General features: G+C 41.8%; 1 protein-coding gene across 2 annotated transcripts; it reads right to left on the minus strand.

The window, feature by feature from the left end:
- Positions 1 to 344: 344 nt before the first annotated feature.
- LOC138766026 (cytochrome P450 2F2-like) lies at positions 345 to 11,391 on the minus strand. Of its 2 annotated transcripts, XM_069943302.1 has the most exons (10): positions 10,889 to 11,391; positions 7,954 to 8,131; positions 6,138 to 6,300; positions 5,415 to 5,564; positions 4,574 to 4,734; positions 3,928 to 4,104; positions 3,656 to 3,797; positions 3,380 to 3,564; positions 2,968 to 3,109; positions 345 to 2,505 (listed from the first exon to the last, which is right to left on the minus strand). In XM_069943302.1, exons 1-10 carry the CDS (start codon positions 10,924 to 10,926, stop codon positions 2,321 to 2,323), a joined length of 1,521 nt encoding a protein of 506 aa, XP_069799403.1. In that variant the 5' UTR covers positions 10,927 to 11,391; the 3' UTR covers positions 345 to 2,320. The 2 variants fall into 2 exon arrangements, with proteins under 2 accessions (XP_069799403.1, XP_069799404.1); XM_069943303.1 differs by lacking the exon at positions 7,954 to 8,131.
- Positions 11,392 to 12,292: the final 901 nt, after the last annotated feature.

The raw sequence follows: 12,292 nt of genomic DNA on the forward strand, positions 1-12,292 counted from the left end.
GGGAATTGAGGGAACATTACAGAAGGTTAGATTCTTGTAACCTGTTATTCATTTATCTTTAAGCAGCAACATGAGCAACAAATCATAGATGCATTTCCTTGCCCATAGTGGTCACAAGAAAGCATCATATATCCCATTGTTTAGCCTGACTGTGTCATGTTGTAATAGTCATAGAGCAATGCCCATGTTATCAGCCCTTTACCATACCAACCAACCAACCGTTTACCATATGGGTGCTTACTCCATAGTATAAACCCTGTAGTCATAGCAAATCCATTGGAAGTTTCAATAAATTCTGATATAGTAAACAGCGCAAATAGTCGCCAATAAAGTAACACAATGAATAGAGAAAGCAAAGAATTTTATTTTGAGACTATGCACAACCTATAGAATACAACATCACAAAGATATACAAAACACACAATGCATGAAATTTCCAATATGACACAAAGATATAAACAAATTAAAGACACATACATTTCCGCTATGATAAAAGTATTACAATGTACTTACTGTATGCAACTTATATAATAAGTAAAGCAAATAATGACATCAATGGACACATTTTAGCAGGGCTGAATAACTGGGCCTTCTGTACCCTGAACTCTTGATTGTCCCCAATGACCTCCATCTTGGGAGGATGATTGTTATACTTCTTATCACAAACAGAAACTCATCAATTATGAAAAATTCTAGAATAATGTAACTATTTTGCAGGTCCACATTTTTGTAAATCCATGGAAGGGGGACTAAAGTACTAATTGGGGCCTGTACCTCACACTTACATGATATATGATGAGTAGAGGTCAGCAAGGTTCGCTGAACTTTGAAACAAAGTTCTGGTTTGGTTTGGACAAACCCAAACTTTTTTTTAATCCCTTAAAATAATATAATTTATATTTATTTATGGGATTGAGCAGTTGCAAAGTTTTTAGTATGCTAACTTTCCATAGATGCGATCCCCATGTCGGTTGCTTTTTACCCCACCAGCTTCTTTTGTGTATATTTACTTATGACAGCATGTTTTCATTGCAATGTTGCTGTTTTTCCTCTCCAACAACAACATTGGAACGAATACATGCTGTCATAAGTAGTGGGGGACACTAGAGACCTGCAGGAAGACATGGGGGAAATGTGGACAAGTATGTATAGGCTATTTTTTTTTTTGTGTGTGTGTATTAAATTGTGAGTGATTACAAATCAAGTTTTTTTACAAAGTTTGTTACAAATGCTCATCTCTAATGATACGGGGACATCATGTACTGGGAGATGGTAGATGTAGAATGCCAATAGTTATGCCCTGAATATAATTTTAAGCAAAACTTTGTAACTCCCAGCAGCAACTAATCAATAAGGGGTGAATACCTGCCCATTGGAGAGTTTGGGTCCCTTGTATGCTTGGGCCCTGACATAAGTATCACCAGTATTACCCGGATAGTGGCCCAGCTTTTCAGTACTTTGTCTTATCACTATGTAATGCATTTCACAATTCCATTTGATACTTAAATTGATCTTTAACCATTCCTTTAATAGCTTACATCAAACACAACCATATACTACTAAACCCTAAAGGGATTTATGAGACTTGCCACTCTTGTCCTTAGGATGTCTGGTGTCTCGCATTACAGCACAGTCCTATTTACTTTAATAGAGATTTACTACCCAAGGCAACCCATGGACTCCACCCTCTAATCTCGTACAATGCCTCTTACCTTACATAGTAATACAGAATATTTCATAAGCTAATCAATTTTTGAGTAATATTGAGAATATTTTATGGTTCTTCCCAAAACCAAGTCGCTTACTGCACTTTTAAGCTTCTCTCTAATTACACAAAGTCTTTAGATTTGAGCAAACTTCGTCCACGCTTGAAATCGTCCGAACCCGAGAGGGCCTATAGCTGTATCCATGTTTTCCAGGACTCCTTAGGGCTGCATCCAACTTCAGCAGCCACTGCTAATCAAATGTTTGGATTGGATGTTGGGTTTGGACTAGAGATGAGCGAACCTGGAGCATGCTCGAGTCAATCCGAACCCGATCGTTCGGCATTTGATTAGCGGTGGCTGCTGAAGTTGGATAAAGCCCTAAGGCTATGTGGAAAACATGGATATAGTCATTGGCTGTATCCATGTTTTCCAGACAACCTTAGAGCTTTATCCAAGTTCAGCAGCCGCCACTAATCAAATGCCGAACGTTCGGGTTTGGATGGACTCAAACCCGAACCCGGTTCGCTCATCTCTAGTTTGGACAGACCCCAACATGCTCGTAGTTCGCTCAACTCTAAATGTCTCATATTCAGAGACGTTATAATCGTGTCATCTTAATAACGGGGTAAAAAGCACGCCTCAAAGTTAGGAGGAACATGTCCAAACCCAACTCCCACTGGGGTGACTGAGATCTTTTCAGGAGGCACTGGTGACTTGATTTTGAAGCTCTGCAGCATCATGGTGGTAAAAATGAAGATCTCCACAACTGCTAAGCTCTTGCCAAAGCACATTCTCTTACCTATAAAGAGATTTCAGTGAATGTATAGGAAAAAATAGATGATATTCTATATTATATTATAAAATGAGTTTACATATACACATTGTGACACAAACATACACATATATATCTAAATATCTATCTATCTATCTATATATATATATATATAAAAATATATATTTCACATGTATACATATTTACATACACATATATACCTACACTCACAAACATGCTTTACAGCAAGCCCCATAGACATGCACACTATAGACTGACCCAGACCCTATTCACTAGAATGGAAAAGTCTACTGAGCATGCTCTGTGAACTGTCAGAGGTCATTCCTTAGGGAGGGGGAGGCTGAGCAGTGAGTTTTACCTATTCCACTATCTATATACTGTAGTTACCTTTAATCTTATATGTGATGGTAAGGAGGACACTGCTGGAAAGGAATCTCTACAGAACAGGAAGTTTAGTTTCATCCTCACCTGCAGAAAATGGCGTCCAGGTATCTGTCTTCTTAAGTTTCCCATTTTCATCTATAAAGTGGTTCAGATCAAAATTCTCCGGGTTATCGAACAGTGTCTTATCACTGTTCACACTTTTAAGTAATGGTATGAAAGTTGTTCCCTGCGTTTTAGAAAATATTAAAGACAGAAGTGAACTTTTTGTATTATATTTCTTTTCTTCTTAGTGCTTGTCAATTTTTTGTGAAAAAGCTACTGCAGTTTTTATGTCAAAGCCAGAAGTGGATTAAAACGGGATAGAAAACGTAAGAGGGAGACTTGTACTTCTCTTTCCTGTTAGATCCACTTCTGGTTTTGACACAAAAATTGCAGTGACAGTTCTCCAAAAAAAACTGCCATGTGTGAAACCAGCATAGCACAGGTTGATATTTACCTTCTTGATTTTATAGCCACGAATCTGAGTATCCATGATCAGTTTATGAGGAATGGCCATTGGTATTAGATCAGCATATCGTTGGACCTCATTTAGAAAAGCTACTGTATAAGGCATATTGTGTCTGTCCTCGTATGTTGGTGGACGTTGGCCAAGTACATCATCTATCTCTTTGTAGACTTTTTCTAAGAAAATCAAAAATATACCTTTTACATATTGTCCTTTCAAGATCTGCATTGTGTTTAATACTCTTTTATTAAGACCTAACTCACATACCTGCTACTCTGGGGTACTTCATGAGATATAAGAGCATGAATCTCAGCATTTGAGTTACTGCTTCTGACCCACCAAAAAACAGGCTCGCAGAGGTCATTACCAAAGTATTGGTATTAAAAATTGCTGCGTTGGTCTTTTTTTCCTGTGTTTGAGGAAAAGATGAAGATATGAAGATTCAGCGTACAGAGTAGTAAGTACTGTTCCATATTACTTTGTACTTAGAGTACTGAGAACTGCTCTACGACATGTGGGACAATAACAGTTTTTTGTACCTTCTCTATTTTGATCAGGAAACTTTCTATAAAGTCCCCCGGGTTATTACTGTCCAGAGTCTTCATTTTACTTTCCATCCTTGACTTTAGATACTCCGCCAGGGTACCAAAGTTTTCCTTGATTCTACGGTGAGGTCCAGGTAAGTGTCTCATCACACTTGGGCATACGTTGTACAGCTAAAAAAAACAATGGCCTGGTCAGTTTAAATATACTAATACACATCTTACACAGTTACACACATGTGAATATGGAGTACCCCACCACAGGTGTTTTCTGTTGACCTAAGGTATTGTCATCCGTGGCCTTTTAAAGAAGTCCTCTAGCATTCTCTAACCTGAGCAAGAAGAAATTTGGAGAACCCCCTTAGCTGTCTATTGCCACAGTCAGGTACAGACCAGATATAAAGAGAATACCTCCATAGTCCTGTCCCCTGATGTCCCCTCAGCCTGAAGTGGATCTGCTATGATTTGGAAGGTGAGGGAGACTTCCTGAGTCAGAGTACAGGGCTGTAGACCACCCTATGTAGACCATACCCCTCCCCAACTTTCCCTCCCACCCAGTACCGGGAGCTCTTAAACCAAGTTACTCTTAAACCATGGTACCCCTGTATTAGAAATACCCTATGGAATCTTAGGAAATACTTGCCATTCCCCAGCATGAGCTCATTAACTTGAAGTTTTCGCCAACACATTTCAAGATCTTTTGAAATTGTTCATCATTGTAATCAAACCGGCTGCCGAACATCAAAATGCAAAATACATTGGATACAGCGCGTTCTATACGGTGATTGGGATCTATTGGGGATCCTAAAATAACAATTAAAAACAAATCAATAGAATAACTAGAGGTCAAAGGGCACAAAAGCAAAGTCTCATCATAGTTTTCCAAATAGGACACCTGTTTGTAAAGATTTTTTCTGCAGTTTAGGTAGACTTCGAGAACAGGATTTATAGTACCGTAGGGTTTCCTCTGTCACAACAAGCATAGTATGGTTTCATACATGAAAGAGTTGATGACCAACTACACAAACATTCTAATATTTTCCAATATCAGGACTTAAAAGTGTCCCTGTCACTTGAAAAAAAAAACTTGTGACAAAATTTTGATTGGAGGTTTTTAGAACTTCACCAATTGTTAGAGTTGGAAAAGGGCACTTTCTGTCCTGCTATGTTTTCTGTGTCGTGATAGAAAACCTCTCCTGCTCTGGACGGATCCTATTGCGGACAGAGGTGGCAGAAGAGAGCACTGTGTCAGACTGGATAGAGTACACCACTTCCCGCAGGACATACAGCAGCTAATAGGTATTGGAAGACTTAAGAATTTTAAAAAGAGGTCTTTTACAAATCATCATAACTTTCTGACACCAGTTGATTTGAAAACAATTTATTTTTATGTTGTGTGAAATAATAAAAGCAGTTCCTTTTCCGCTAAGTAACACTGCAATATCAAGCTAGAACCGTGTTCAAGAATAGTTATTAAAACTTACCATTTGTTTTTCTCAGCACATCAATCAGATATGAGCCCTCCTCCCGAATCTTTTCCTCAAAACTACTTTTTCCAAATCCAAAATTGCTCAATGTCTGCATGCCGAAACGCCTCAGCTCCTTCCATTTTTCACCATTACTAAATGCTATATCTGTAGAACAAAAGAAAATTCTATAAGAAAGCAAATCTATCATTCTATTACGAGCTATGCAAAGCTTGCAATAACAATTTATTTTAATAACCCTAGACATTAGGGATCCAGAAACAAGGGCGCAAACAATCGCCAATCAGCGAGATCAGCGCTGGCTTTCAATGACTTTACAAGACATGATTAATCTCATGGCTGGGCCACACGAACGATCGATGTATCAGTCGGACGGCCATTAACATTCATTGTCATCGGCTGCACCTCTGCATTGCTATCGGCTGCACCTCTGAGCTTCTTGAACCCCCCCACCGCCCCGTTTTTAAGATATGTGGGTTTAAAGTTTGCCTGACAATTCAGTTAATAGATGGGCATGAACTCGATTTTAATAATGGGAGTAAATATCAGGTGATGGGAGTGATTATACAGAGGTGAAGTGAATGTACCTATTCCAAATACATACTCTATAAATTCTGCCTTTCACCTGATATTCACTTTGATTATTAATTGAGTTCCAGCCCATTTGACAACTGACTAAATTTAGGAAACAAACAAAAGTAAACCATTTTCCGGACTCACCATCTCCTTTAGTAACATCAAAAACTGTAGGATAATAGGCTCGGCCAGTGAACTCTTCAGGATTGTCAATTAAAGTATCTTTGATGGCTTTAGGACCACATACCACGATCACTGGTTGGTCCCATTCATACACTGTAAACAAGTCACCATATTTTTTTGACAACTAGGAGGGAAAACAGAAAATTATTTGAACCAGACCAGACAAGGTAAGATGTTGACATGGTCCCCTGACATGCTCCATCCAGTAGACTATAAGGGCCCTATTCCACAGGCTGATCAATAATCTGCTAGATCGGCGCTTGTTTACTGGGCCTATTCCATGGCCCGATGATCATTTAGTGAGGGCTGCAGGGACATCATTACCGATGTCCTTGCAGCCCTTGCAGCATACATTACCTAGCAGGGCTTCTCCTCCGCTCCGTCTTCATCCCGGTCCCGCTCGCAGTATCAACTCCTGAGCGGCCTTACTGAGCTGTCAGACCGCTAAGCCAATTACTGCCCACGGTGGTCCCGGCCTGTGATTGGCTGAGCGGTCTGACAACTCAGTCAGGCCGCACCGAAGCTGCTGCTGCGCGTGGGACCGGGATGAAGACGGAGCGGAGAAGAAGCCCTGCTAGGTAATGTATGCTTCTTGAATCGACGGTCGCCCACCGCGCACCGCTCTTCTACGCAGCGATGCGCGGTGGGTGACTGATCATTTTAGGTTTGGGCCTAAATAAACGATCAGCTGATGACACGATCATCGGCTGATCATTTTCTCTATTCCACCGAGCGATAATCGGTCGATTATCGCTCTGTGGAATACGCCCCTAAGGCATGTTCACCCAAAACAATTACATGGTGGGCATCACCCCAGACACTGAGAGCACAGAACCATATAATTAGGAAAATTATACTTTACTAGGCCGCAACCACATTATGTCTTTGTTCTTTGTTTATGGCTGCTTGAGTTTTTTTTTTTTTAATTTGGAGTTTGGACGTGCATAATTTTACACCCAGATAACGGACATTGTCGGGTGCAGACTAACAATCTGATCAATGGTTTATCACCTTATCAGTCTTCTTCCTTGAGATCAGACTGTGCTTCCTTCTGCTCAAGACAAATGAAAACTTTGAGCATTCCTCTCTGTCCCAACACTGAACCCCGTCTCCCCCCTCCCTTTGGGGACGCTCATGTGACCAGCCTCTCTGGTCAGCTGTCTCTACACTGCCAGCCGCCCCCGTTTGAGGTCAAGTTAGCAGTGACCTCACTGTAAAAACCCTCCTGGCTGGCTGTCTGGCATTACAGAAAGCAGAGACAGAGGACCAGAGATGCTAGTCACGTGAACTTCCCCGAAGGGGGAGGTGGAGTTCAGCGGCAGGACAGAGGGAAATGCTCAGATACAGTTTTCTGGTGGATAACTCCTTTAAGATTGAAACCACCAGATACAACCCCCTAATAATCATTGCAATATTCCATCACTAATAAGGTCTGCCATTTGACTGATATCCTTTGGTGCACTGGGGGCAGGACTATTGCCCTTATCTACCATCGCCGGTCCACCATCCTAATGTTCATCTGACCTCACTCCGTCACTCTGGTGCTCATCACTGTAGAGCGCTACCCCAATATTCATTAGGAGGGTGGGCCCAAACTGCCTCATTTACATATTTGAGAGACTACAAAGTTCTCAAAAACAGCACTGAGGCTCAAGGTAAGAAAAGTGCCCTGTGCTTTATAGGGACATTTAACTAGGTTAGGAGCTTCTTACCTGCTGATAGTTTCCCTTTAAGAAATTCTACTGTGTGCTATAGGTTTATTTCTTTCTTTACTCACTTGCAAAAATGATGACGCAATATCATTGAAGTTCATCTTGTGAATAGTGCCGATGATGGGAAGAGGAGTTGGCCCCGGTGGTAGCTTGGACCTATCTATCAATAGCTTTGCATACTTAGCTATCAAACTGGTTATAAGAATCACCAAGAGGACCGTAACTAGCGAGTGTAGATCCATCCTGTAAGCAAAGATTCATATTCATAATTTTTAGAGTCTCTCCATATTATTCCAACAACATTCAGGTTTATTACTATTATATAAATAAACAAAGTGAATAGAGAGAAGGATTTTCAATGGGTTTCGGAGATGCAGGTAATTTTATCTCCATATAGTTGCCCTCCATATAGCTGGTGGTCAGAGGCTAAACCCTGACCCTACTACACCCTAACCACCTGGCTACAGCTTACCCCTTCCCATACATACCGAGCGGAGGGGATATTGGTGTACTGGGGGCACCGGGACATCTCCAGTGCATAGGGCGGCCCTTTTTGCATGTCAGGAAACCAGCGCAGATGGTGGGAACCGGGTGATGATTAGAAAAATGGCTTATTTACACAAGGTAAAGAGGGGTGACCACTAAAAGGGTCCAATTTTTTCAGTGCTGGTATACTGTAACACTGTAAGCAGGGCCTCCTCTGTGTTCCCACCTCCCTATAATCTCTAATTGACCTTTATTTATTATAAAGAGTCAAAATAACCAGAACACCCCTATATTACAGTTGGGCTTTTCCTGACAACCATGCCATCACCAGTAACACACCCTATTTTTCTTTGTCACCTGGCTAATATTGCTGTTGATCCATTTAATTACTTTTATCAGTGGTGTCATATGTCAGACCTGAGTTCAAAAGGGAAAGTAATTCTGACATGCACCCGGTAAGGGTAAACTGATGGCTGTGCCAAGGTCTACCATTTCTTTGATCATGTGTCACTACACAGAGTCCGTCAAAACATTTGTAGACAAACGTAGCTGTGGCCAAAAGCCAAAGCTTCATGTGAGGGACGGAAGAGCATTTTACTAAATTGTAGCCAAAAAACACTCTGGTCCTGGTGTCTGTTCACTGATACTGATGCCCTTGGACTTGCATTAAACTCTGCAGTATTTTAAGGGACTGTAGACACACCTGTCTACCATTCATTCCCTTTGCTATTCTCACACCCCTAAAACAAATATACAGATTTTAGAAAAGTACAAGTGATAAAGTTAATCAACAGTATATAAACTGCGTGACTAGGAGAATGAAGGGGAGTTACCGATAATGGCAGGCGTGTCAGGAAGAGTTAAATATGTACAAATAGGGATGTTTTGTCCATCTCCTATAGTTTCAGGCAGAAGCCCGGGGCCCTGAGCTAATGAGGGGCCCATGGCCACCCAAACAGACTTATACTTTCAGTGGTGTATTATCTCCAGGCTACAGTTTTGCCATGATTTGCATAAAAATCACAGTTTTTTACTGCAATTTTGCACAAATCAGGGCAAAGCTGTAGCCAGGAGACAATGCAGTAACATTAGAGAACATACTGAAGGACCTTATCATGTGACAATGATGTCACCACAGGTCCTTTACAGGCTGCATTATGGAGGAGAAAGACTAAAGCTAGTGCTGCCATAGTTACAGTGGGTTGGGGGGCCCAAGCTTGGTGAACAGCCCGAGGCCCATGGTAAAGTTAATCCGCCCCTGGCTGTTGGTAACCCTAGATCTTTGTGGGGTTCTGCTTCCCAAACATAACTTCGTAGCCTGCGCCCCATGTGTATATAAACCGTAAACTTACCTTTATAATCTCCCCTCTGTATGTAAATTATGGGCAAGTAGTCATCTGGGCGTGTGGCTCCTCCATCTAGTCACGGTCCTGGGCGGGTTTTAGTGCTTTAATCACACCCCTCTGGGCATGTTTGAAAGCACTGTTCTCCTGTGACGTCACTCGGGGGTGACGTCTTTACTACGCTGCACCTGCGCAGTACAGTGGGTGAAGACACTGCTGTACTGCGCATGTGCGGCATAGTAAAGATATTTGCACGCTGCCATGCAATGCCAGCCCCCAGGTGACACCACAGGAGAACAGTGCTTTCAATCACATCCAAGGGGCGTGATTACAGAGCTAAACCCGCCCGGGACTAGATGACTACTTGCCCAAAATTTACATACAGCGTGAGAGATTATAAAAGTAAGTTTGTGATTTATATCCACATTGAAGACAACGACCGTATGTTCACACAATGTATAATATAAAGGCCGCTGTTCGCAGCATTATTTTATTGTTCACACATTGATTTTTTTTTGCACTGTCCTTTCACCGTAATTTTTCACTATATTGAATTGGACTTTCAAAAATAGCCACAACCAAAAGGATGTAAAAAGGTGTCCATGGTGAACATAAACGTAGAGAAGCCAAATTATGTTATACAGTGGCCATTATTTGATACTCAAAATAACGGCCACGGTTTTACTAACTGTCGTGGTAAAACATTGTGTAAACATAGCCTAATAACGTATATATTTATAAGGAAAGTCAAGAGATCCGGAAGGAAGATAACATGTAGCAGCTTGATACGCGGTTGTGAAGTTGTCCCCAGGACAGAAGTGCTATTCACTGTGAGGGTGTCAGCGTCCCTCCAGCACTTCCTATACAGACAGTACCTGGCCAATATCAGACATAGGGGAAAGTCCTGCTTATAGACATCTTCAGCGGCTTTGTTGATTCTCCCAGGTGTGCGTCTCATACACTTTCACTTTACACAATCTTCTACAAGCTCCTTCAGCGAGATGCAGGCAATTCCCTCCCATGCCACACTAAATCTCTACACGTTGTACGCTAAGCTTCACTTCAGCACATGTACACCACAGAGCGAAGAGCAGGAAAGAATACAAAGAGATGAATGCTATATACAGGATTACATATAAAGCTATACAGCCCAGGCTTCTGTTGCACTTACTCTACAGGTGTCTTGAAATCCAGCAGATAGCATAACATACGTGCAGTTCCTGAGTCCCTGGGATTGCAGGGTGACACACCTTTTTATACTCACCCATCCCATTCTCAATTCACATTGGCCTTTCCCCCTTTTTCCCCAGCGTCACGTACACACTTATCCATCACATGACCTGGGTGGTCAATCAAGGCCCAAATCAACCAATCCTTTTTTTTTTTTCCCAGCTAAGTCAATAGTTGTCTGCTGACAGGGGTTAACCAGAGCCTCCTGGCTGTACTCCTTGCCGATCAATGGTTACCATATTAGAGAAAACTATTTGTCAAATATAAGATAAGAAAGACAAACAGGGAGGAGAAAACAATAGAATAAACAGTCCTTTTAGAAATTGTGTACTTATTACCAGGGTACTGCCAGTCCTTTAGTGCAGGAAATAATTGCCTAAACCAGCCACTAATATGCCAAATAAACCCCCAAACCAATTGGAGATAATGGCCATTATTTGGACTCAAAATAATGGGCGTCCTAGAAAGACATACGGGGACATTTATAAAGTCCGGCGTTTTTTACTTACAAATGTCCCCGCAGCTCCTGAGCTCAGGGGATTTATGTAGAAGTGCATTGCCTCTACATAAATCCCGATCCCACAGAGCCTGTTCGTGCTCAGAGCTGGCGTAGGTTTCAGTATAATTTTTCCACCGGAAAAATGATAAATGCGGCGCACTCAGAGGCCATGCCCCCTCTGCGTGCTGCCGCACCCCCCGTAACGCCCCCTCTCCGCCCCAGTGGCGAAGGTGGCGCAGATGCAAAAAAATATTCGCAAAAATACCATTTGCGAATATTTTTATGCCGATTTTCCCCATCTGCTCCTAAAAAAGGCATTTACGCCTTTTCATACATGTCCCCCATAGTGGGAACATGGATGCACTTGCAGATAAAGACAGCGGCACTCACCTCTTCATGCAATACTGTCGTTTATTGTGTGCAATCACCGACAAACATGGGGGAGACAAAATGACAGAACCACGCGCTTCTACTGGCCTGATGTGACATGTGAACTAACCATAAAATCAGTAAGACCCTTACAGACCAACACATGGTGCCTTTCATATGGTGCTCTGGTGTTTTCTGCTTTTTCAATATGCTAATAGAACCATTCAAGGTTGGTATTTTAGCCCATTGGGGCACTCTGAGTACTCAATACGGTTGTGGTAAAATAGCAGGTAGACAGCTATATAAGTGCACCAAGGAGTAGAGTATACTATGCACTACTGTACCCAACTACCATCTTTCTCATACCAGTACTTTCTCATTACCAGATGACACATCAGAGCACCAGCACATATGCAGATACCAAGCTGTGGATGCTGTCAGGGATGGATTAAGGCTACCATGGGCCCCGGGCTGTTC

Source organism: Dendropsophus ebraccatus, chromosome 10 (assembly GCF_027789765.1).
Source record: "Dendropsophus ebraccatus isolate aDenEbr1 chromosome 10, aDenEbr1.pat, whole genome shotgun sequence".
NCBI classification, from domain to species: Eukaryota; Metazoa; Chordata; class Amphibia; order Anura; family Hylidae; genus Dendropsophus; species Dendropsophus ebraccatus.

Coding starts and splice junctions, on each gene's coding strand:
- LOC138766026 (XM_069943302.1), bottom strand. CDS start 10,926: ATGTTATGCTATCTGCTGGATTTCAAGACACCTGTAGA. Junction 5,565..6,137: donor TGATGTTACTAAAGGAGATG/GTGAGTCCGGAA, acceptor TTTGTTCTACAG/ATATAGCATTTAGTAATGGT. Junction 4,105..4,573: donor TGAGCTCATGCTGGGGAATG/GCAAGTATTTCC, acceptor TGTTTTTTTTAG/CTGTACAACGTATGCCCAAG.